The sequence below is a fragment of the Bos taurus genome, chromosome 20, assembly GCF_002263795.3.
Source record: "Bos taurus isolate L1 Dominette 01449 registration number 42190680 breed Hereford chromosome 20, ARS-UCD2.0, whole genome shotgun sequence".
NCBI lineage: Eukaryota > Metazoa > Chordata > Mammalia > Artiodactyla > Bovidae > Bos > Bos taurus.
In genome coordinates, this window is record NC_037347.1 from 51,498,689 (window position 1) to 51,525,048 (window position 26,360).

The 26,360-nt window shown below is 37.0% G+C and overlaps 1 protein-coding gene across 1 annotated transcript in view; it reads left to right on the forward strand.

Moving 5' to 3' along the window:
- The window catches only part of CDH12 (cadherin 12), a 375,294-nt gene that overhangs the window by 306,562 nt on the left and 42,372 nt on the right, over positions 1-26,360 (forward strand). Inside the window, exon 6 of the mRNA NM_001206958.1 lies at positions 15,435-15,688. Coding sequence (NP_001193887.1) covers positions 15,435-15,688 — 254 coding nt within the window. The remainder of the gene's footprint in view (positions 1-15,434; positions 15,689-26,360) is intronic.

Sequence of the window (26,360 nt, forward strand, 5' to 3'; positions counted from 1 at the left end):
GCTCTGCTACAGGTGAATGGAAGAAATGAGAAAGGATAAAGCTGGGCTTGAGGGTGCTATGATGTGGTAAGTAAACAGAAAAATTAACCAGGAGGGAGAAGACAAGAAGGTATAATATGATGGGAAGCCCTCTAGTTAACTTGATTTGTATAGAAGAAGAGTAAAATTCAAAACACTAGAAATATGTCATTATCTCAGGATATGTAGTTTGTCTTTTGTCAGGGAGGGGCATTAAGAAATATGTAAATGTGAGAAAGAGAAAAAATGTTTTGACTCCCTTTATCCATTTCACTGGGGTCTTCCCAGGTGGCTCAGTGGTGAAGAATCTGCCTACCAATGCAAGAAATGTAGGAGATATGGGTTCAATCCCTGGGTTGGGAAGATCCTCTGGAAGAAGAAATGGCAACCCCCTCCAGTATTCTTGTCTGGGAAATCCCATGAACAGAGGTGCCTGGCAGCCTACTGTCCATGGGATTGCAAAGAGTCGGATATGACTGGGCACACGAGCCACACCCCACACCACCCATTTCACCCACTACCCAACCTCTACTTCTGGCAACACCAATCAGTTCTCTGTATCTTATGCGTTTGTTTGTTTGTTTTCGATTTCATAGATAAATGAAATTATATGATATTTGTCTTTCTTTGACTTATTTCACTTAAATTAACATAATGCCCTCAAAGTTCTTCCATGTTGTCATAAAGAGTAACATTTTATTCTGTATCTCTGTAACTGCAGATTTCATATCCAATAATTCAATCAACTGCCAAAGTATTTGGGGGACAAGTTCCATATAAAATTCTGAAAGACAAAACTTGAAGTTGCAACTATTTACATAGCATTTACTTATATTAGATATTATAAGTGATATAAAAATATTTACAGTGTACAGAAAATATGCAAAGGTTATATGCAAATACTATCATTTTATATAAGGGATCTGAGCATCCTTGGATTTTGGTATCTCCAAGGGGTCTTGGAGTCAATGCCCTGTGGATACCAAGGGAAGGCTGTATATACCATGTTTTCTTTATCCGTTCACTTCTCAGTGGGCATTTGAGATGCTTCCATATTTTTGTTATTGTCAATAATGATGCCTGTTTTTGTTTAGTCACTAAATCATGTCTGACTCTTTTGTAACCCCATGGACTGCAACTCTCCAGGCTCCTCTGTCCAAGGGATTTCCCAGGCAAGAATGCTGAAGTGGGGTGTCTATTTTCTTCTCCATGGGATCTTCCCAACCCAGGAATTAAACCCACTCCTTCTGCACTGGCAGGCAGGTTCTTTACCATTAAGCCACCGGGGAAGGCCTAAGCAAGCTCCAGGAGATAGTGGAGGACAGAGGAGCCTGCTGCTGCTGCTGCTAAGTCTCTTCAGTCCTGTCCGACTCTGTGCAACCCCATAGACGGCAGTCCACCAGTCCATGGGGTCGTAAAGTGTTGGGCGTGACTTAGCAACTAAATAACAATAACAAAATAATGCTGCAGTGAAAATGGGTTTGCATATGTCTTTTTAAGTTAGTGCCCGACTCTTTGTGACCCCATGGATCATAGTCCACCAGGCTCCTCCATCCATGGAATTTTCCAGGCAAGAGTACTGGAGTGGCTTGCCATTTCCTTCTCCAGGGGATCTTCCCAATCCAGGGATTGAACCCAGGTCTCCCGCATTGCAGGCAGACGCTTTACCATCTGAGCACCAGGGAAGCCCACTTTGTGAGCAACCTACATACTGGTTTCCATAATGGCTACACCAATTTATATTTGCACCAATAGTGTACAAAGACTCTTTTTTCCCTCATATTCTCTCCAACACTATTTTTTTTGTCTTTTTGATAATAACCAATCTAGTATATATGAGGTGGTATCTCATTATGCTGTTAACATTTCCCTGGTGATTAGTGATGTTAAGCATCTTTTCTAGTTTGGCCTATAGTTCTTTAAATAGATTTTTTTTTAGGGAAAGCTTTATTAAAAGACTATTTATGGATATATACATAGAGTTCTCAGAAAATTGTATCTTCAACTTATTCAGTCCCAGGAAAAGTAGATGTACAATAATAAATATGTATGTAAATATCAACAGCAGTGTTTAGGTTCCATAATGACCTTAAAATTACTTTTGGAAACTTTTCTCTCAATAGCTCAGTATAGAATTGCAATGAAAATTTTTGATATGAAATCAAATTCATATAGAAATTATATTCTTAAGTATATTACATGCATATGAAAAGTCTAAAAATACATATTCTCCATTTGAATATATCTGTTTTTAAATATCATCTGGTTTTTGTTTTTGGAGTGGTTTTCTTTTTTATCTCACTAAAGAATAAATTAAAATGCTTAAAATTCTCTAAAACACACATTCTTGTTATAATTGCATTTCCAAAATCTTTATCCAGTTTCCTTTTACTATTTTTCCCTCTCTCCTCTTTCTCCATGCATGGAAGGTATAAGTGGATTAAAAATGATGGTCAAGTTTACATGAGCTTCTCAGAATGAAAAAGGCATTTTTATTTTTTAAACCTCAACTTGGGTTCAGTTTATGAGCACTGTGACAATGCCATTTCACTGTGTCATTCTGAATTCAGAATAACATTATGCAACTTTATATATCTCTCCAAGGCACAAGACACTGCTTTTTTTTTTTTAAAGAAACTATTCTTATTTTATACTTATGTCCTATTGCACTAAGGAAAGTATGAATAAATAAAATGTGCCCTATATATGGCTAAGTATTATAACAATAGAAACAATAACAAAGTCAGGATAATATAACTTAAATTTTTTGGGGGTCACATCTAATAATTAGGCCATGGGTTGCATTTAAAATGAGAGAAAAAGTCATTTTAAATTCAGCCACTTCATTCTTAGAAGAAAAGCTAAATTAAATATATGTTTTTAGTCCACAGTTTTTATATCTTACTGGATAAGTGAGAATGTGCATGCTAAGTTGCTTCAGTTGTGTATGACTCTGTGTGACCCTATGAACCATAGCATGCCTGTCCAAGGGATTCTCCAGGCAAAAATTCTGGAGAGGGCTGCCATGCCCTCCTCTAGGGGATCTTTCCTATCCAGGGATAGAACTCAAGTCTCTTATGCCTCCTGTACTGGCAGCTGGGTTCTTTACCACTAGCACCACCTGAGAAGCCCGTAAGTGAGAATAAATATATATTTACTGGATATAAATATAAATGTAAAGTTAACATGAGTTATAAATATTCAAGAACTGAAACTACATATTTATGTACATGCACACTGTGGTTTTCTTGTTACTGTTTAAGAGATTTAGGCAGTTAAATACTGAGATGAATACTTATATTGTGCAAAAGAGCAATTTTAATAATTTGACTAATTTCTAAAACAGCTCTGTACTATTTTTACATAAGTAATGATAGCATCTATTTAAAATAAAGAATGGTAAAATAATTTCCTATTTATTTTAAAATAAGTAAAACTTCTTTGGAACTAAAAAATAAATCCTTACTATTTTGCAATTACATAATAATAATATTTCATTTCAAATAACCGTAAATGTGATCACAGTAAATCCACAGGAGAATTATTTAGTTTTTCCTTAAAAACGTAAGAGATAAAGTATTTTATTCTTTCTCGGGGTTTTAAATAAATAGGCTAAACTCTCTACTGATTCCACTGGACATTTTACTTATGCCCTGTTGTCACTAAACTCCTTTTTGCTGGCTTCAGTGGCAAGGGAGTGAATTGACATCAAATGATTTGGTAGCACAGCACCACCACGTGGTTGATTTTGGAAAAACTCTTAGAAAAACAGAAAAAAAGAACAATTAGGAATACTTGATTGGGCTTCCTGGGTGGCACAGCGGTAAAGAATCCGCCTACAAAGCAGAAGACACAGGAAAACCGGGTTTTATCCCTGGGTAGAAAGAAATGGCAACCCACTCCAGTATTCTTGCTTGGAAAATTCCATGGACAGAGGAGTCTGGCGGGCTACATACAGTTCATGGGGTCACAGACAGTCCAACACGACTGGGCGGGCACTCAACTGTTGTACATAGCCAAGCATACACCTCGATTTATTGTTTTTTGCCAAACTTGAAAATTTCAGAGAAAAATACAAGGTGTTCTTTGTTTCTGTAAATATATTATTTTTGTATTTGCCATTTTCTGTTTTTTTAATTTATTTTTTGACAGTTATTCTAATTTTTAATTTTATTTTATTTTTAAACTTTACATAATTGTATTAGTTTTGTCAAATATCAAAATGAATCCACCACAGGTATACACATGCTCCCCATCCTAAACCCTCCTCCTTCCTCCCTCCCCATACCCTCCCCCTAGGTCGTCCCAGGGCACCAGCCCCAAGCATCCAGTATCGTGCATCGAACCTGGACTGGTATCTCATTTCATACATGATATTTTACATGTTTCAATGCCATTCTCCCAAATCTTCCCACCCTCTCCCTCTCCCGCAGAGTCTATAAGACTGTTCTATACATCAGTGTCTCTTTTGCTGTCTCGTACACAGGGTTATTGTTACCATCTTTCTAAATTCCATATATATGCGTTAGTATACTGTATTGGTGTTTTTCCTTCTGGCTTACTTCACTATGTATAATAGGCTCCAGTTTCATCCACCTCATTAGAACTGATTCAAATGTATTCTTTTTAATGGCTGAGTAATACTCCATTGTGTATACGTACCATAGCTTTCTTATCCATTCATCTGCTGATGGACATCTAGGTTGCTTCCATGCCCTGGCTATTATAAACAGTGCTGCGATGAACATTGGGGTACACGTGTCTCTTTTCCTTCTGGTTTCCTCAGTGTGTATGCCCAGCAGTGGGATTGCTGGATCATAAGGCAGTTCTATTTCCAGTTTTTTAAGGAATCTCCACACTGTTCTCCATAGTGGCTGTACTAGTTTGCATTCCCACCAACAGTGTAAGAGGGTTCCCTTTTCTCCACACCCTCTCCAGCATTTATTGCTTGTAGACTTTTGGATCGCAGCCATTCTGACTGGTGTGAAATGGTACCTCGTAGTGGTTTTGATTTGCATTTCTCTGATAATGAGTGATGTTGAGCATCTTTTCATGTGTTTGTTAGCCATCCATATGTCTTCTTTGGAGATATGTCTATTCAGTTCTTTGGCCCATTTTTTGATTGGGTCATTTATTTTTCTGGAGTTGAGCTGTAGGAGTTGCTTGTATATTTTTGAGATTAGTTGTTTGTCAGTTGCTTCATTTGCTATTATTTTCTCCCATTCTGAAGGCTGTCTTTTCACCTTGCTAATAGTTTCCTTTGTTGTGCAGAAGCTTTTAAGGTTAATTAGGTCCCATTTGTTTATTTTTGCTTTTATTTCCAATATTCTGGGAGGTGGATCATAGAGGATCCTGCTATGATGTATGTCAGAGAGTGTTTTGCCTATGTTCTCCTCTAGGAGTTTTATAGTTTCTGGTCTTATGTTTAGATCTTTAATCCATTTTGAGTTTATTTTTGTGTTTGGTGTCAGAAAGTATTCTAGTTTCATTCTTTTACAAGCGGTTGACCAGATTTCCCAGCACCACTTGTTAAAGACATTGTCTTTAATCCATTGTATATTCTTGCCTCCTTTGTCAAAGATAAGGTGTCCATATGAGCGTGGATTTATCTCTGGGCTTTCTATTTTGTCCCATTGATCTATATTTCTGTCTTTGTGCCAGTACCATACTGTCTTGATAACTGTGGCTTTGTAGTAGAGCCTGAAGTCCGGTAGGTTGATTCCTCCAGTTCCATTCTTCTTTCTCAAGATCGCTTTGGCTATTCGAGGTTTTTTGTATTTCCATACAAATTGTGAAATTATTTGTTCTAGCTCTGTGAAGAATACTGTTGGTAGCTTGATAGGGATTGCATTGAATCTATAAAGTGCTTTGGGTAGTATACTCATTTTCACTATATTGATTCTTCCAATCCATGAACATGGTATATTTCTCCATCTATTAGTGTCCTCTTTGATTTCTTTCACCAGTGTTTTATAGTTTTCTATATATAGGTCTTTAGTTTCTTTAGGTAGATATATTCCTAAGTATTTTATTCTTTCCGTTGCAATGGTGAATGGAATTGTTTCCTTAATTTCTCTTTCTGTTTTCTCATTTTTAGTGTATAGGAATGCAAGGGATTTCTGTGTGTTGATTTTATATCCTGCAACTTTACTATAGTCATTGATTAGTTCTAGTAATTTTCTGGTGGAGTCTTTAGGGTTTTCTGTTTTTAAGAATCTCACCTAACTTTCCTGATAGCTCAGTTGGTAAAGAATCTGCCTGCAATGCAGGAGACCCCAGTTCGATTCCTGTGTTGGGAATATCCCCTGGAGAAGGGATAGGCTACCCACTCCAGTATTCTGGCCTGGAGAATTCCATGGGCAGTATAGACCATGGGGTCACAAAGAGTCCGAAGCAAATCAGCGACTTTTACTTTCACTTTCTTTCACCTAACTTGCCCATTCTCAACTCTTAACCCTCCCCCAAGTTAACATAACCAATGAAGACTGTTTTCTGCCTTGTAAACATTTCTAACGTCTGTGTGTGATAGTCTTCTCACGCTCAAAGTGTCTAAAGCTGAATTCCTTTACTTCTCCCAACAGTAGCGTGCCTGCTCCCATTTTCTCTTTCCTGGATAACACCCTACTTCCTCTCCAGTTCCTTAAAGCAGAAATCTAGGCTTATTTTTATGCCACTTCTATTACACTGAATTCCCCTTACCGAATAGCATGGGACGCCCACCCACTGATCCCCTCCCAAACCTGAATTAAAATTTCCTCCTCATGGGTTGACTTACAACCATCCTTGCTTCTTTCTTCTATTACAAAGGCTATTCTCTGAGCCATAAACCTAATGTTCATCCATTTCCTTTGTGAGTGAATTTCACTCTTGCCCTTCGTGTGTTTCTGGGTTCCATCACGATAAAGAACAGATAGCATGTTTTCTATTACCATCCCCTGCATACACACACACATATATGCACACATTCACTCACTACATGCCAACCACACCAAACTCATTGCAATTTCTACTGAAGCTGCTGTGCTATTTTTCCATCTACATAGAAGGTAGCACCCTTCCTGAGCATTTCTGTTCATTTTTTCCTGTTTTTTAACATGGATCTCACCCATGTCTCTCACCAAAGACTTCCTTGTGTCCCCCAGGCAATACTGATCCCATCTTACTCTCTTCCCCAAAAGTTACCATTTCTGGCCAAGCACATATGAGAGTTTATGATGGCTCAAATTTTAAATGCATCTGATCTTTCTACTATAGTTTAATCCCCTAAAGACACTTTGCCATTACTATATCTGTGTCACCATGATAAAGGAAATGCTTGAAATATGTAGGGTTTTTAAATTTCTGTTTAAAAAAATGTCTCATGTTGGTTTATTGCTTTAATTTCAGATGCAATATTGTTCTTAATCCTCACATACCATGCAGAGTTCAACATATTTTTAAGATATTTAGAAATATATTGTTTCACTGATTATGCAAATGGGAAATACGAAACTCATTGGAGAAAAGTAACTTCAAGACTACACAAGTTGCAGTCAATTTATAGTATATGTTTTAAAGCACATAGTTTTAACTATTGTGAAGAACAATATAAGTTGGAAGTAGAATGTGACAGTGGTCATACAAGAAGTGAAAAATATAATTGTCCCTCCAGATGGTCATGATTTATACTGCATATGCCTATAAAATGCATATTTTGCTTAGACATTTATAACAGTTGATGAAATCTTCTCTTTCTTAGGGAAAATATCACCATAAGCCCTCAGATAAAACACTAGATGTTCTTTTAATTCTCTTTTGTATTATATTTTTTCTTAGTGAATTTGTTCCAAAAATTATTGTCACTGAAATATAGGCTTAGATATGATGCTATGACTCTTAATACATTATCAAAAATTTGCAGTCCTGCACAAAATCCTTGATAACTTGCCCATAGAAAAATGAAATTCATTTCTAATGACTAGTACTGTAACAATGTTTATCGAGATACATTGTATTAAGTGTATATTCCTTCAGTTTAATATTTTTTTGACAGACACTTTTTGTCCTGTAATTTTACTGTTCTTTCAGAGTTGTTTTTTTTTTTTAATTTTAGAACTGAAATATTGTTTAAATTTATTAAAGTGAAAATCTGTTTTAAAAATGGCCAGATTTCATTGTTTTTCCCTCTTACTAAAGGAACATTCTCATCTGAAAATGTGACCACTTTTAAAAGTCAAACAAAATAACGTTTGGCTATTTTTGTGTGTGAAACACTGCGTTGAATTTCTTCCTCAGTGTAGATGATACCAGGCCCTCCCATAGCTCTCTCTCATGTATACACACACACATACTCTTCCTCATATAATCCCCGATACACTATACACATGTCTTTCAAATTTTGGATTTTTCCGTAGCACTTATGGTCACTTTGGATGCTACAGTTTGCTTATTTATCTTACTGTTGTCCATCAAATCCCAGAAGAGAGTAAACTCCATGGGGGATTTTTGTCCATTTCCAACATCTATCATGATATCTAGCACACTGTAGGATGTGTGTGTGCATGTGCTCAGTCGCTTCAGTCATGTCCAACTGTGTGACCCATGGACTGGAGACTCACAGGTTTCTCTGTCCATGGGATTCTCCAGGGAAGAATACTGGAGTGGGTTGCCACGTGCTTCTCCAGGGGACTTTCCAGATCCAGGGACTGAACCAACACCTCCTGCATCTCCTGCATTGCAGGCAGATTCTTTACCACTGAGCCACAAGGGAAGCCCACACAGTTGGATATTCAAGCAATATGTGTGGAAAAGAGGAATAAAATATACAGTAATATTGCCCTTAATTTCCTCTCTAAGGTTATGATTTCCTCATACCTGGTTCTTCGCTTCCCTCTTCCAACATTACATCCTCAGACAAGTGCACCCTATCTGCTCTATGTAATGTCTCCCCAGCTGTTTTTCTGTCCCATTAGAACTGTTTTCCTCATAAATCTTACCACTAACTGAAAAGAATTATTTATTTATTATTTGTTCTGTCTACCCCTCTTCTATAAAAAGAAAAAAAAATAAAAGGATTTAATTTAACTCACGAACCAAGAGATCCTCAGTTCCTACTGTAATAAAATCTAATCAAATATTTGATTCAAATTATGTAGATTTAAATTAATTTGAATAAATCAATTAAAGAAGTAGGTACAGACATCACCTATGGATGATTTAATATGTAACTTGAGTACTGGTAGAGTTTTAGAGTGATTTCTTGTAGAATAAGAAAGTGCTAGGAACAAATAAATGAATTGATTGCTGTAATTATCAAAACTATTTAATTAATCAGGGAACTTGACTTTCCCTAAAAAATGATGCTTGATCTGAAAGTCAGAGAGTTCAGACTGGTATTATAATGGCTTCCCAGGTGGCTCTAGTGGTAAAGAACCTGCCTGCAGATGCAGGAGACATAAGAGACGTGGGTTTGATCCCTGGGTCAGGAAGACCTACTGGAGGAGGGCATAGCAACCCACTCGAGTATTCTTGCCTGGAGGATCCACATGGACAGAGGAGTTGGTGGGGTATGGCCCATAGGGTTGCAAAGAGTCTGACATGACTGAAGTGACTTAGCACATCCATACACACACATTGGTGTCATAAACCTATTTTACAAGAGCTTGTTCCTAGTGTCTTTTTAACCTTGTTCAGTCTAGTATAAATCTGTTTTCTAGTTGCCTGCTTGAAAAGCATCTTCTTTTTCAGATACGTAACAGCCTTCAGTTATTTGAGTTCATTGAGAATTTTCTTTCCATTAACCATTAAGATCTATAATATGATTAAAAGAATAGAATTGTTTCTAAAGGATGCATTTTGTTCAGAGGGAGGACTCTACTATTATGGTGAAAGATATATGTGTTCATCATAAAAACTGAAGCTATATCAGTTCAGTTCAGTTGCTCAGTCATGTCCGACTCTTTGTGACCCCATGGGCTGCAGTACGCCGGGCCTCCCTGTCCATCATCAACTCCCTGGGTTTACTCAAACTCATGTCCATTGAGTCGGTCATGCCATCCAACCATTTCATCCTCTGTCATCCCCTTCTCCTCTTGCCTTCAATCTTTCCCAGCATCAGAGTCTTTTCAAATTGAGTCAGTTCTTTGCATCAGGTGGCCAAATTATTGGAGTTTCAACTTCAACATAAGTTCTTCCAATGAACATTCAGGACTGATTTCCTTTAGGATGGACTGGTTGGATCTCCTTTCAGTCAAAGGGACTCTCAAGAGTCTTCTCCAACACCGCAGTTCAAAAGCGTCAATTCTTCAGTGCTCAGTTTTCTTTATAGTCCAACTCTCACATCCATACATGACTACTGGAAAAACCATAGCCTTGACTATATAGAAGCTATATAGAAGAGTAGAAAGTAAAGAGTGATGAAAGCACAAGCTATTGTGGGTCAGAGTAGAGTATAACTGAGTCTTATGCTTAGGGTCTTCCAGGCTGAAATCAAGGTGTAGACCAGGGATACAACTGATCTGAGGCTTAGAGTTTTTTTTTGTTTTTTTGGTTTTTTTTCTCCCTAAGTGTACTAGTTTGGGCAGAAGTCATTTCTTTATGGCTTTACGACTGCTGGCCCTACTTACTTTTCAGGCTGTTGGTCAAGGTCCAGTCTCAGTTACCATATGCACCCCAGGCAGGTAGGCTCTTACATCACAAATGTACTTCTTCAAGGTCAGGAGCAATTAGTAGCTTCTGCTAAACCTCACATGATTACATCAGCCCCTTTAAATAAAAATTTCCCTTGTAATTAACTCAATGTTAAGTGATTGAAGACCTTGATTTTATTTGCATTATTTATTTTTCCATAAAACTTAGCAAATTCATAGTATAATACTGCATTCCATGATTTCAGTTCAGAGAGCCCTCACACACTCAAGGGCATAAAATTATACAAGAGATTATATTGTCCTGGGGGCAAGAATCTTCGGGAGAGGCTGGAATTTGGTCTACGAAAGCTGCTTCTCAGATTCCTCAAAATATAACTCTAGCTACCCATTTTTGCTCAACATTTTCTGGAAAAGTGACAAGGCCTGGAAGAACCCAAGGAATTATTCTCTTGTATTTTATGACAAAAATTGTTCTTCCCTCTTTGAAATGAGAAAATCATTTGGCACTTAATATTTTATGTAGCTTTACATGACCTGGACCTCAGCAAAGTAAAAGCAGAGAAAGTGGATAAAAAGATAGAAGCAAAAGATAATATCTTGATTAATTTCTCCCTTTATATACTATCTTATTTCATTTCTCCACAGTTGTTTTCTTACCATACTACTCCCTACAATGTGAATTACCTCTTGAAAACTCTGGCTTTGCTAACCTCCCTTTATTGAAACATCCCTAGGAGAAGGAGCTACTCAATTGAATTCTCTTCAATCATTTCCTTACTTTTCTAGAAAGGTTCATAAATTAAATGTGCCCCAAGCAGTACCACAAAATTTTCTATTTAATGTGGCAGAACTAAATTAACTTCATCATAATGGATTTCTGTTATAGAATATGATTCATTTCCTAACAATAACAAAAAATTCTGTTTTTTTCTGTACTTATTTCAAATAATAAGACTTTTGTTGATTGCAAAGTTAGATGAAATTCATTCCTCAGCACCACCCCATCTTACCCTGCAGCCACAAAAAGTGGAAGACAGCCTGTCAGATCAGCTGGATAAAGTCAACTAAAGAAAGACTGGTATTGATTTTTTTTTCCCCTCTCTTTCTGAGTTATCCAGTTTTATAAAATGGCATTACCTAAGGGCCAGGATCATGAAGAAGTAAGGCCATCTAAGATATTACTGTGACATTTCTCCTACAATTTTCTTCAGTTATTTGATCACTGCAGGATGTAAGTTTTCAGTCATAAAAGAATATCTGTATGTACAGAAAGTTTATTTCATCTCACTCTTTATCTCCACAACCACTAAATATTTGCCTGCAGTGACAGGTCAGGAGTTCTTAAAAGACAGAAATTATGTCTGATCTCCTAAAATGAAATTGAGAAAAAAATGTTTGTTTTTTTTTTTTTTTTTAATTTTCCCTTCATTTCTGGACTTGAAATGACTTTCAAAGTGGGGAGACAAGTTCCATCAGCAGCAAGTCCATAACAGTGGCATGTTTGTTAAGTAGGTAAATAAAATTGAGATGTTGTCAAGAAATAATTTGCCTAATCCTACAATCAGAAGCCTTCCAATATCTAGGAGAAGTAGAGAGAGAAAGGAAGAATAGCTGGTACCAACTTTTTCATTTTAAGGGAGTTAATTCTGGTACAGAGAAGGGTGTAAATGTCAGCCAAGGCAGATCAAATAGCTTTCTACACAAACGGACCAAAGACGAAGTCAAAATTGTCTTACACCAGAAGTTACAGATAACTATGATAAAAATTATATTGTTTAACATTTATGGAGCATTTGGAGTTTGCAAAAACAAGCTATATTTTATAAGTTTGTACAGCTTATAAATTACACATAACTCAGATATCTCTTTGGCATCCAATTCCCCTTGAATACATCAAAAGATGGGAGACTTAGTACTTCTACAAACAACTCAGTCAGTAAGCAAGATGGAAAACCTTATTATCTTGGTCTCTTCTGTCCTCCTGGAATGTTTTCAAGGTCTTATTGATTGTAGGCAATCAATATCTTTTAACGTTAATTTAATTTTTCATGGTTTCATTTGTTAGAAACTTCTTCCTTTTTAACTTAAAATTGACATATTTAGTAAACTAAATTATTGTTACCTCCCCATTGAAAGACTTACAAAGTATACCAAACTGATGTTCAACATGAGAGCCCTTCAATATTTGAAAAGCTTTGTCCTTTTTTTTTTTTTTGTCTTGATCTTCTTCATTTCAGGTAAAAATTCTCAGTAATTGTAACAGTTTTGTGTTTTTTGTTTGAATGATATTTGCTATCCTATTCTGGCAATCGGTTGTCTTTTCTTGAGCCCAATTCCTTTAACAAAACACAGTACTTTAAGCTGTAGGCTGATCAAACCAGTAGCATTATGGGATCATCTCTTTATTGAGATACTGTGTTTCTATCTGTGTAACCAATAGCCACAATATCAACCATAGAATATTATGCAATAACTCTACTTATATTTATATTAGTTTAAAGACAAATGAAAAGTCTTAGAAAGAAGGAGATGGAAGTTGAAGAAAATCAGTACTATATGTAAAAACTTATGAGCTGAATAAATGAAAATATAAAAACTAAAATAAAGCATTGAATCCAAGGCAAATAAATATATGAGTAAAAATTGGACAAAATTAAATGAAGTAAAGGGAATAATTACAGGGAAAATAAAGATAGATTCCCCCTGAGTGAAAATTACTGTAAAAGAGACTTTATTTCAAGTTTGAGAAGTGTTACCATTTGCTATAATAAACTTGATTAATTTGTGATTTTTTTATTTCATAGCAATTTTTCTTCCTTTTCTTTTCCCTTCTTCTCAGGAAATGCATAAAAGAGCAATCTTGTTCTTAAAAGAGTGAAAGGTACCCACTCTATTTCCCCCAGGTGTACTAAGGCTCAGAAGGGACATGTCAACACAACATTGGAGTCATACTAGAGGGAATTAATTGAGAAAGCAGAAACTTCTAAAGGTCCCAGAAAATCACCGTGTTAATTAATTATATTCATGTTAATTTCATGTTTTCTTAGTTTGTCATAGGTGATTAGAAGTCAGAGCCAGTGACCTTAAAGTTTTCATTTTAATTAAGCAGTGCAGCAGCAGCATATTTCTATAATGTAATATTTCTAGTTATTGAGAACATAAAACTAATATTCAGAAAAAGTGTAAATGTAAGCAAAGGGAAAAATCAAGGATCAATGACTCCAGGGACAAATTACATCCAAATATTCTGTCTAATGTTGTTCTTTAATTATATATGCTCAAAGCCTCAGTGCTTGGTCAAATACCCTGATAATGCATTATAGTACCTACCAGTTATATGTATAAAGCTGACAGCACAAAGGCCAAAACTAGACCTTGCTGCTGGGAAAGATTGAAGGCACAAGGAGAAGAGGACAATAGGGGATGAGATGGTTGGATAGCATAACCAACTCAATGCACATGAGTTTGAGCTAACTCTGGGAGATAGTGAAGGACAGGGAAGCCTGGCGTGCTGTAGTCCATGGGGTCACAAAGACACAGACAGGACTTAGAAACAGACCTCAGCAACACACATAGACCTTTTACAGCAAAAACACTTAGATATTCAAAAGTATTTAATAGAAAAGGGTATTATCATAAAAATAATAAAAATCATCCAACAACAAAATACATTTTGCTACGCCAAATTCTCAGCTGAAATGGGGGGGAAAAAAAAAAAGGCATTAATTTCAATTTTGTGGTATTTGTAATTACTGCTTAGATCCACCAGATGTCAGGATTGGATAAGAACAGAAAATACTTCATAGATACTTGATCTGCTATTGTAACTAGTTGCTGCTAAGTGGCTTCAGTCGTGTCGGACTCTGTGCGACCCCATAGAAGGCAGCCCACCAGGCTCCCGCGTCCCTGGGATTCTCCAGACAAGAACACTGGAGTGGGTTGCCATTTCCTTCTCCAATGCATGAAAGTAAAAAGTGAAAGTGAAGTCGCTTTGTCGTGTCTGATTCTTAGCGACCCCATGGACTGCAGCCTACCAGGCTCCTCTGTCCATGGGATTTTCCAGGCAAGAGTACTGGAGCGGGGTGCCATCACCTTCTCTTTTCCTGTAACTAGTTACAGGAAAGGAATAAGCCCTTCCTAGCATTATGCGTGTGCATATGTCATTTTAATGTATGCAACTGATTATCTTTACAAGTTCAGTTCAGTCAGTTCAGTCGCTGAGTTGTGTCCGACTCTTTGCGACCCCATGAATCACAGCACGCCAGGCCTCCCTGTCTATCACCCACTCCCGGAGTTCACTCAGATTCATGTCCATCGAGTCAGTGATGCCATCCAGCCATCTCATCCTCTGTTGTCCCCTTCTCCCCCTGCTCCCAATCCCTCCCAGCATCAGAGTCTTTTCCAGTGAGTCAACTCTTCCCACGAGGTGGCCAAAGTACTAGAGTTTCAGCTTTAGCATCATTCCTTCCAAAGAACACCCAGGACTGATCTCTTTCAGAATGGACTGGTTGGATCTCCTTGCAGTCCAAGGGACTCTCAGAAGTCTTCTCCACAGTTCAAAAGCATCAATTCTTCAGTGCTCAGCTTTCTTCACAGTCCAACCCAGGCACATTTACAAGTGGTAGCTTTTTTTCTTAAAATGTTTAACTTGTACTTCCCTTACCCACTGATCTTTAAAGGAAAATTACAATTTGCTACTAACTTGCAAGTTACTCTGCAGCAAGGTTGGTCATCCTGGCCACATCCTATATGAAAGTATCTCTCACTTTTGTTTTGTTCTCCCTATAGCCATTAGATTTTGAAACAAAGAAAGCTTACACTTTTAAAGTAGAGGCCTCCAACGTTCACCTGGACCACCGGTTTCACTCCGCGGGCCCTTTCAAGGACACTGCCACGGTGAAGATCAGTGTGCTGGACGTGGACGAGCCGCCGGTGTTCAGCAAGCCACTCTACACCATGGAGGTTTATGAAGACACTCCCGTGGGGACCATCATTGGTGCTGTCACTGCACAAGACCTGGACGTGGGCAGCAGTGCCGTTAGGTAAGGAAAAGCAGTGCTTTCTGTTCTATGTGTCAGAAGGAGAAGGAAAAGAAGACTCTCACCATGCTAGTATGAATGATTTAGTTATAGAATGCAATGCTTGAAAATGTAATGACTTTTCATGGTAAGTACAATAAAGGAAGAGCCATTGGGCTTCCTTGATAGCCCAGCTGGTAAAGAATCCACCTGCAATGTGGGAGACCTGGGTTCAATCCCTGGGTTGGGAAGATCCCCTGGAGAAGGGAACGGCTACCCACTTCAGTATTCTGGCCTGGAGAATTGCATGGACTGTATAGTCCATGGGGTCACAAAGAGTCGGACACGAATGAGCAATTTTCACTTCATAGGGTCTGAGCAAAAACATCTGATAGCAATCCCTGTAAGGGGGTTTAGTAGTGACTGGATATCGGACTTGTCACTCAAGCTGATCAACCTCAATTTTTTATCCACAAAAGGGATTTAGTAGTCAGCCTAAAAGGATGAGTCTCACAAATAATGATATTAAGATACATTCACAGTGCCTGAAATATTAGTCATATATAAAATACATTTTTCAATTATTCTAAAATCTCTGTCCCCTACCCAAATTTGGTGTTTGCAAAAAGATTGTTCAACCATTCGTAATTTGCAGTTTATTTTTTTAATGTGGCAATTGTATCTCCTGATAGAAGCACAATTTCAGTCATATTTAAGGTAAGATGCATTGTGGAGTTGGTCAAAGTCCAAACTTGGCAAGGAGCTCCTTATTGGCATACGGCTGTTGAGTAGTGAGTCCGACAAAGCAATCAGTAAGACAATTGTAAGAAAGTGTAAGAAAGTATAAGAAAGTGCAAGAAAACACTCACTCTTCCCCCACCCATACATGCCACTTATATTGCTCAAACATGGTAGTATTCCTTGTTCCTCACTTATAAATTGATTCTGTAAGATATTCTGAGATTTGTTCTGATTCAGCTTTGCTTCTTCTGGATACTTAATCTGTGCCATGTGGTGATGCACCTACAAAAAGGGCAGGAGGGGTGGGGAATACAAGAAAATTAAAAAAAAAAGAACATGTATCTACAAAACAGAAACAGGCTCACAGACATTGTGGTCGCCAAGGGCGGGTGTGGTAAGGAAGGGAAGGATCGGGAGTTTGGGATTACCAGATGCAAACTAAAAAAGAGACAGAGAAAAAAATGGGGTTTGTTCTGAATCTTCTAACTTTAAAGGGGTGAAGCTTAGTATACAAAATCAAAACCAAAGAATACATTAAACAGACTTTTAAAGCAAAACAGTACTCTGTTGCATTGGAAAAATACATAGATACATACAAGATTTTAAGTCATGGGGTAATTAGTGATTAAAAAAAAAAAAAAGGATCAACCTTTCAGCAGTAGCCGCAACACATTCATAGCATAGAAAAAATTCTCAGGCAATGGCCTGAAAGCATGGAAGCTCTGCTCTTTGTATGTGTCAAATCTATCCCTTAATGTGGCATGGATGCCTTCCTTCTTGAAGTACCTCTGTGATCAAGAGAGAATTCTAAAAGCACATTTGTCTTGAGAAAGGGAAGAAAAAGTGCCATTATTTAGCACCCTTACCTATCAGGTTGAATCCTGGCTTATTTCCTCATTGGGTTCAACTTGTTATCAATGCTCAAATTACTGCATGGTTCACTTCAGTTAAAGTCCAAAAAAGTCTGTTTATTATCAGTGTTCACAGGGGCATCCTCAAGAATCTGCGTTAGTAGTTGTTATACATTAATCTGTCATCATTCATCAGTCTTGTTCCTGAACACCCTGTGTGTGCTGCCAGTCATTGTGAAAGTAGAAAATGCCTGCTGAGTAGATTTACAGGTAATTTCAAGAATATAAACAGAATGGAAGAAATACTGAAGGTTATAAAGAAAGCAGTAAAACATGTAAATAAATATGGATTTAAACTCTCTACACTTCAATAGATGAGAATTGTGGCATATAATGGGACATGATATCTTAGGGGACATGGTAAGTTATTTAATTTGCTATATGTTCTATTTTTGAATACTGATCATAGCATGATAGGGTCAAGATAAGAATAAAATATTATTTTAATGAAATACTTAAAAAAATCAGAGCATTTGCAACTAAAAAATATCACCCTGTAAAGGTAAAGGTGAGAATTACAAACTTCTAAGCAAAAGGAAATAATTAGATACAAGTGTGTGGAATAAAGGAAGGCTACACTGTAGAGAAATTCTCCAGTTACAAGCCTATCTTCTTTGTTTTTCATGTCACAGAAGCTACTTTGACAAGTGCTACTTTGAAATAAGGGAGCATCCTTAGTCTTATTTCTAATGGGTGACAGCCTGATTCACTGAAGCTGCAGACACAGATGGATCTAATTGATCCCCATGAGGAGTTGTCAAAAGATAGAGGTGGTTTAGAATCAACATAAAAGTTGTCTTACTTTCATGTCCTTGGAGGAAACAGTAGACTTGAATCGAATGTGGAGTATGAATCACTTCTAAGCCTAAAACATGTTTGCTCACACAAAAATGATAGTAAAAAGGTTATAAAAAAGTAACATCAAAACGACAAATTACTTGGCATGTGTAGGTATGTTCTGTTTGTTTTCCTTTGCTTTACTGGTTTGCATTACCCTTTTCATAGGATTGTTGTGCCTGGCATTAAGACTAGGGTATTCCACATCACTGAGTATTTTATTAATATTATTACTTCATCATCACTGAGCATAGCAAGAGCCAGGAAGCAATGGCATTAACCAGGACTACACAACTTTAGAAGAAAGGTTCAGTTAGGTGTAATGCCCTCACAAATAATCCATGTCCTGTCCCCTCTTGCCATGAGCTTAATTTCTAGCTATTGTTTCCTTTACATTTCTTTCTTTGTCTTCTTCTTGTTGTTCAGTCCTTAGATCCTGTCTAACTCTTTGCCACTCCATGGATGCAGCACACCAGGCTTCCCTGTCCTTCACTATCTCCCAGAGTTTGCTCAAACTCATCCATTGAGTCAGTGATGCTACCTAACTCTTTCATCCTTTGCCAGTCCCTTCTCCATTTGCCTTCAATCTTTCCCAATATCAGGGTCTTTTCCAGTGAGTCAGCTCTTTGTACCAGGTGGCCATAGTATTGGAGATTCGGTGTCAGCATCCGTCCTTCCAATGAATATTCAGAGTTGATTTCCTTTAGGGTTGACTGGTTTGATTTCCTTGCACTCCAAGGGACTCTCAAGAGTCTTCTCCAACACCACAATTCAAAAACATAAATTCTTTGGTACTCAGCCTTCTTTATCATCGAACTGTCACATCCCTATATGACTACTGGAAAAACCATAGCTTTGACTATATGGACCTGTGTCAGCAGTCATGTCTCTGCTTTTCAATACACCATCTAGGTTTGTCTCAGCTTTCTTTCCAAGAAGCAAGTTTTTGGTTTTTTTTTTTTTTTTTAATTTTATGGCTACAGTCATCATTCGCAGTAATTTTGGAGCCCAGGATCCCCACTTCTATTCACCATGAAGTGATGGGACTGGATGCCATGATTTTAGTCATACTCAGTGGCAATTAGCTAACAGCAAATAGTGATGTCATCATAGCTTATTCTTTGGCCAGAATTTTTTAAGCATCACAGTGATTATTTTATAGCAAGAGAATCTGAGGCCCAGGAAAACTCAATTATGACTTCAGTAAAATGGGAAGGACCTCCTTATGGTTCAGATGGTAAAGAATCTTCCTGCAATGCAGGAGACCCAGGTTTGATCCCTGGTTTGGGAAGATCTCCTGAAGAAGATTAACCCCCTCCAGTATTCTTGCCTGGAGAATTCCATGGACAGAACAGCCTGCTGGGCTACAGTCTATGAGGTAACAAAGAGTCGGACATGACTGAGTGACTAATATGAACATAATTCAGTTCAGTTCAGTTCAGTCACTCAGTTGTGTCCAACTCTTTGTGACCCCATGAATTGGAGCACGCCAGGCCTCCATGTCCATTGCCAACACCCAGAGTTCACCCAAATTCATGTGCATTGAGTCGGTGATGCCATCCAGCCATCTGATCCTCTGTTGTCCCCTTCTACTCCTGCCCCCAATCCCTCCCAGCATCAGGGTCTTTCCCAATGAGTCAACTCTTTGCATGAGGTGACCAAAGTATTGGAGTTTCAGCCTCAGCATCAGTGCTTCCAATGAACACCTAGGACTGGTCTCTTTTAGGATGGACTGGTTGGATCTCTTTGTAGTCCAAGGGACTTGCAAGAGTCTTATCCAGCACCACAGTTCAAAAGCATCAATTCTTTGGCGCTCAGCTTTCTTCACAGTTCAATTCTCTCATCCATACATGACCACTGGAAAAACCATAGCCTTGAACAGATGGATTTTTGTTGGCAAAGTAATATCTCTGCTTTTTAATATGCTATCTAGGTTGGTCATAATTTTCCTTCCAAGGAGTAAACGTCTTTTAATTTCATGGCTGCAATCACCATCTGCGGTGATTTGGAGGCCCAAAAAAATAGTCTGACACTGTTTCCACTGTTTCCCCATCTATTTGCCTTGAAGTGATAGGACCAGATGCCATGATCTTTGCTTTCTGAATGTTGAGCTTTAAGCCAACTTTTTCACTCTCCTCTTTCACTTTCATCAAGAGGCTTTTTAGTTCCTTTTCACTTTCTGCCGTAAGGATGGTGTCATCTGCATATGTGAGGTTATTGATATTCCACCCGGCAGTCTTGATTCCAGCTTGTGCTTCTTCCAGCCCAGCGTTTCTCATGATGTACTCTGCATATAAGTTAAATAAGCAGGGTGACAATATACAGCCTTGATGTACTCCTTTTCCTACTTGGAACCAGTCTGTTAGCTAGATTCTAATTGTTCTGCTAATAAAGATTTATTGAGGCATTTATCTAGTTTTTTGCATTGCTTTGTAATTCCAGAATTTGGGGGAATACAAGTAAAATTTAATAATTTTCAGTAACTTGTTAAAATAGAATGCCAAAACTTGTCAGTAAAAAATGTACAATATTTGATTCTTTAATATGTGATAACCATGGACCTTATTATATGCCTGCAAGCATTCTAAAGACTTTACATAGGTTCATCTTGTTTAAAACTTACAATAACTTTACTTAAACCTGAAAAGTGTTGTATTCAGGTACGTGAACATTGACATTGGTCAGGCTAGAAATATAAAATTAAAAAAAAATACAGTTCTTTTGCTGACATTCTTGTACATATGGAAAAAATGGTTATTACTTGTGGCTCAGTATCTCTTATTTTTCTAGACAACTACAAAGTTCTTACAAGATTTAGATATAGCTAAGAATTTATTGACAAAATTCAGTGGATTTATGATACTGATTTATAGCTCTAATTTTATAAGGATTGGGTCTTGATATCCAATGATGTATTTGCTTTTATTTTAAAATGAATTTTGCATTTTTGTAATGATATGATGGCTGAATGTCCAGATAATAGTCATGATGGTGAATGTCTTGAAGCTATCTTTATGTGCTTCATGTACCTCCTCAGAGTGAAGCAATGTCCAAGTCTATGTTTTTTGTCTTGTTGTTGTATTTTCTTTGTTTTTGGTCACACCACATGGAATGTGGGATCTTAATTCCCTTACCAGGGATTGAACCCATGCCCCAACATTGGAATTGCTGATTCTTAACCACTGAATGGCTAGTGAAGTCCTTAAGTCTATGTTCTTTATTACTTACCTAAAGTTTGCAGTTTGCATTTTGTCTGCTGGAGTTTCAGTTTCTTTGCTTTCTCTCAAAGGGTTGAGTGCTCTATGTAAGTGTAAATTTCATAGCTCTCTCCCTCCTCTCTATAATTTACATACTTTTAGAGAATAACTTTTTAAAAAATCAGTTATTTAGAATTTTTATATTTTTGATTTTTTTTAAAGATTGTTACTTCAAATATATCCTAAACTGATATAAATCTTTCACCATGAAAATTATAATAGTCAGAATCCAGTTCATAAGCTGTCCAAGATTATTTTTGAGTTAAGAGAATGTGAGTAAATTTCAGAGAAAAGGAGCTAAACAGTTGACAAATCACAAAGAAGAAATGGAAGATCAGTTATCAGAAAGAAAAAAAAACAGAAAATAAAAGCTTTTTTTCAAATGTGATGCCCATATTTGTGTAGCAAATGGTAAATGACTCTAGTTACAATGACATCTTTCTTCAGAGACATTGGCCACGGTGTTCAGTGAGAGTAAATAGATCCAACTTGATTTGCAACAACTGGCATTTGATTCAGTTCAAGGGAATAGTTGTGATATGGCTACATAAAAAGACTTTAGAATAAGTATGTCTGTATACTCAAAGGTATAAAACATATTTCCATGCTTGAAATGTGATCAGGTTATTATTAAGAGGAACAGTCAGATATCTTTATAAAATAATTCAATGCATACATGCAAGTACAAGATATTATGGATGAACAATAAATTCAGCCCTACTCTAAACAAACTTTCTGTATAATCACTAAAATAAAATATAATTATTTTATCCTTCTCATTTGAGAAAGACTGTTAACAAAAATTCAAATATGTAAATAAGATAAAAGAAGTAAGAATATAGAACTTTGTAATACTGCTGCTCAGTCCCTCAGTCATGTCCAGCTCTTTGCAACCCTTTCGACTATAGCCAGCCAGGCTCCTCTGTCCATGGGATTCTCTAGGCAAGAATACTGGACTGGGTTGTCATTTCCTCCTCCAAGGGATCTCCCTGATCCAGGGATCAAACCCATATCTCCTGTGTCTCCTGCATTGCAGGTAGATTCTTTACCTGTTGAGCCATCAGGGAAGCCCCCCAATTTTTTTAAGGAAGCAACAAATATTTTCTAGAGGGTTTTGGCAAGGCTTCATGGGAAGACCATGAGCAAAGGTATGATCACATAATTTACTCACTTAGCCAGGTATTACTGTTCATATTTTTGATACTGAAAAAAACTTTTACTACATGTTTGCTATCTAAGTTCTTAAGTGTAGAACCCATATTTAATCAATATTTGCCTAAACTTAATTTTCTTTCCACTAGAGGAAGCTGCTTTGAGGTTCCTGCAGAATAAATAAAAAACCAGGTTTAAAGCCTTGGGGGCAGAGGAGAGTTGATATCTAGTTATGTAAGGCCATACACAGGCAGAAAACCATGTGTGACTATTAAAAAATGACTAAAAAAAAAAATCCCCATAATGAGGAGAGCTTAAGCTACATTGAAGAAAATAAAAATGTATAACAGCTATGATCTCAATACTATGTAGATTAGGGTATATTCCTTTATCATTAGAGACTTATTTTCCACTTATTACATGTCTCGAGATGGAATTTAAAGGTAGACGAACTGTGCCTTTATTAATTTAATAATTTGATAATGTGTTTATCTTTTCATCAGACATTTCAAATAAACAAGGGGATCTATCTTAACTGATATATGACTTAATTCTGCTGAGAGGAAACTAAGAATGAAGAGGAGGATTAGAAAAGAAAAAAAAAAAAACTAGCAGGAAATTAGAACTACTATTTAACAAAGTTTGAAAGTTTGAGAGAAACATATAGGGATTCCCACGAAACAATGTAATTGTGAAGTTGATGAAGCAATTACATTCTAAGTGTTGTGTGTGGCCTAAGTTCTCTGTAAGATGTTTATGGAAATAAATTGAACTGAATTTATTTTCATTTAGTTATCTGCAACCAGACATAATTTTTTAAAGGTAAACAAACATAAGAGAATAGTGAAAATATTTTGATCTATTTTTAGTAATTTAACAAAATAATATTTCCTATCTGCACTTGAGCCATTACTTCTACATTTTATTGCTTAAAGAATGAAATGTAATACTTTTAACATAACTCTGTGTCATCAAGTACTTTTGTATAAAATGTGTTTGAGAATTAGGACAGGGTCAAAGTTAGCTTTTCCATTAACTGTGAGAAAGTTATTAGGCAAATTAAAAGAAACAACTTTAAGGGAAATGCATACCTAATGAAGAGAACAAAACTTTGACACATTTCTGAAAACTCATTTACAAAAAAGTGATAAAATTGCTCTCTGTCAAGTGTTTTGTGCAGATTAAGTTAATGCATTAATTTTTGATTTCCATTCAATTATTAAAACAAATTTCTTAGCAACAGTCACCATGCATACTAGGAACTACAGATTTGTATCATCTAGATCATAAATACCTTTTCATTTGAATATCATCTTCTCACTTAATAAGTATAAGATTAGTCAAACACACAGTATCTGAAGGTTTTACTCATTTAAACTGGTGAGCTGGGCCAAGCTAGATATTTCATATTATACTGTTGTGATTAGTTGCAATTAAGATATCAATCTACCCTTAGATTGGATGTGGCTGTAGCAAAGTAAACTACTGATGGCTCACACTGGGATGGTGTTTTCCAGAAACTGATCAAAGGCATTTTAGAACTGGGTCATGTCTTCTCTGAAAATATCCAGGAAATGTAGGAATGTTTTCATTGTCAGTTCACTGATGATCAGTTCTTACCAATATCCCCTAAGTGTTATACTGGGCAAAATATCACAATAGAAGATGGTCATTGTCTCAAGTTTATTATTCAGTCAGGCATAGAGATTAGCCAGTCACACTAAGATAGGACCTTAGGAAAATGCCAGGACCTAGTATTAAGAGTTTGACCAGTTCCAGGAGGATGCTGAAGATATTTCACTAAGTAGAAAATATTCAGAAGGCAGTAAGCTTTCTGAAGCTTCCCTGATGGCTCAGTTGGTAAAGTATCTGCCTGCAATGCCAGAGACTCAGGTTTGATCCCTGGGGTGAGAAGATCCCCTGGAGAAGGGAATGGCAACCATTCCAGTATGCCTTCCTGGGAAATCCCATGGACAGAAGAGCCTGGAGGGCTACAGTCCATGGTGTTCCAAGAGCCAGCCAGACATTTCTTAGCAACTAACCCACCACCAAGCTTTCTGAGAGGATAACATAGAAACAAAAAGGGTACCAACTTCACAAGATGATGGAGATAAAAACTAGATGCCAGAAAACCGTGAATGAGGACCAAGCAAAAGCACTATTGTAAGAAATAAAGCCTGACATTGTTCCAGTGGTTTGTGCTTCTAGGGTTTGTGGGGGGTTTGTATTTCAGGAAGGTTTTTTTTTTCCTTTTCTTTTTGCTGCAATGGGTCTTAGTTGTGGCACACAGGATCTAACTCTAGTTGCCTGATGAGGGATCCAATCAGAATCCCCTGAATCAGGAGGGTGAAATCTTAACCACTGGATTTCAAGGGAAGACCCTCAGATGTTTTAAAATTGAAAGATATATATGTTACAATTTGGTGCTACAACAAAGCATATTGTTTTTAAATGAAAAATAATACAAAATAATGGATAATGTGGAAAGAGAGTGGGAGGAAAGGATAGATACACACACATGTACATGCGTGTAAACATCCCACACGTATGATTCTATAACTGGATACATATATCTTATTTCATTTCATCTGTACCACACTTTCCCTTACATGGCTAGATCGGTATTATTTTCCAAATTTTGTAAGAGACTAGGAGAACAGATAATAGGAAGAAAGATTCCTAATATAGTTGCACAAGGTAAGTGAAGGAACTGGTATATTTCCCTAGTTATCTCTCCAAAAAGTTCATGTTCTTCATTCTATACTTCATTCTATACAAAGAAATATTCTATATTTCTTTGCCTCTCAGTAGTGGCTAATTTATGGAATACAAACTTTATCTCAGTGTTAGACTGAAATAACTAAATAAATGGAATTTGACTGTTCACTTTCCAATATATTGAATTTTGGTTTGATATATACACATATATGTATATATGTGTATGTATCAACAGAGATAGGCACATATTTTATGGATGCAATATTTAAGTTCTTGAATTTTTAAACTCATTACCGGAAAAAGTTAAAACTATAGTTAAAAATGACCTGTGGGAATTCCAGCACAGTGGTAAAGAATCTACCTGCCAGTGTAGGAGACATGGGTTTGATTCCTGGTCTGGGAAGATCCTATATGCAACAATACAACTAAGTCTGTGGGCTACAATTGTTGAACGTGTGCTCTAGAGCCCAGAAACGCTGAGCTCATGCTCTGCAACCAGGGAAGCCACCGAACGGAGAAGAGAAGCCCATGCGCCACATCTAGAGAGTAGTTCCTACTCTCCCCAGCTAGAGAAAAGCCCATGCAGCAACAGAGACCCAGAACAGCCAAAACAAACAAATAAAATATTTGTAAAAGTTATATTTAAAAAATGACCTGTGAGTCTATAGTTATTCACTGTACACATATTCTGTTTAAATCAGCTTTATAAATTGTAAGTGTTAACTAGAAGTAAGCTGATCAGTTTTTCCATTTTTTTTTCTGGGACCAAGGACACTCAGTACTAGTACTGAGTAAGTCCTCACTCAGCAAACCTGAAATAGTGGATTGTCCTAAGTAAGACATTTCCTTGAAGTAGAAATATTTAACTATTCTGTAGGTAGTAGGATCTGTGCATTAACTCCAGGTAAGGTTTAAGTTGCAGATGCTATGTGCAGATAACACCTCAGATCCTTGGCAACACAGAGATAAAGGGGCCACAAGTAATTTAGAGGGCCTTGAGTAAGAGAGACAAACACAGGCACAAAATGTGTATAATCTGTCTTATGTTTGCCAAAATCTGCAAAACAATTGAATTTTAAG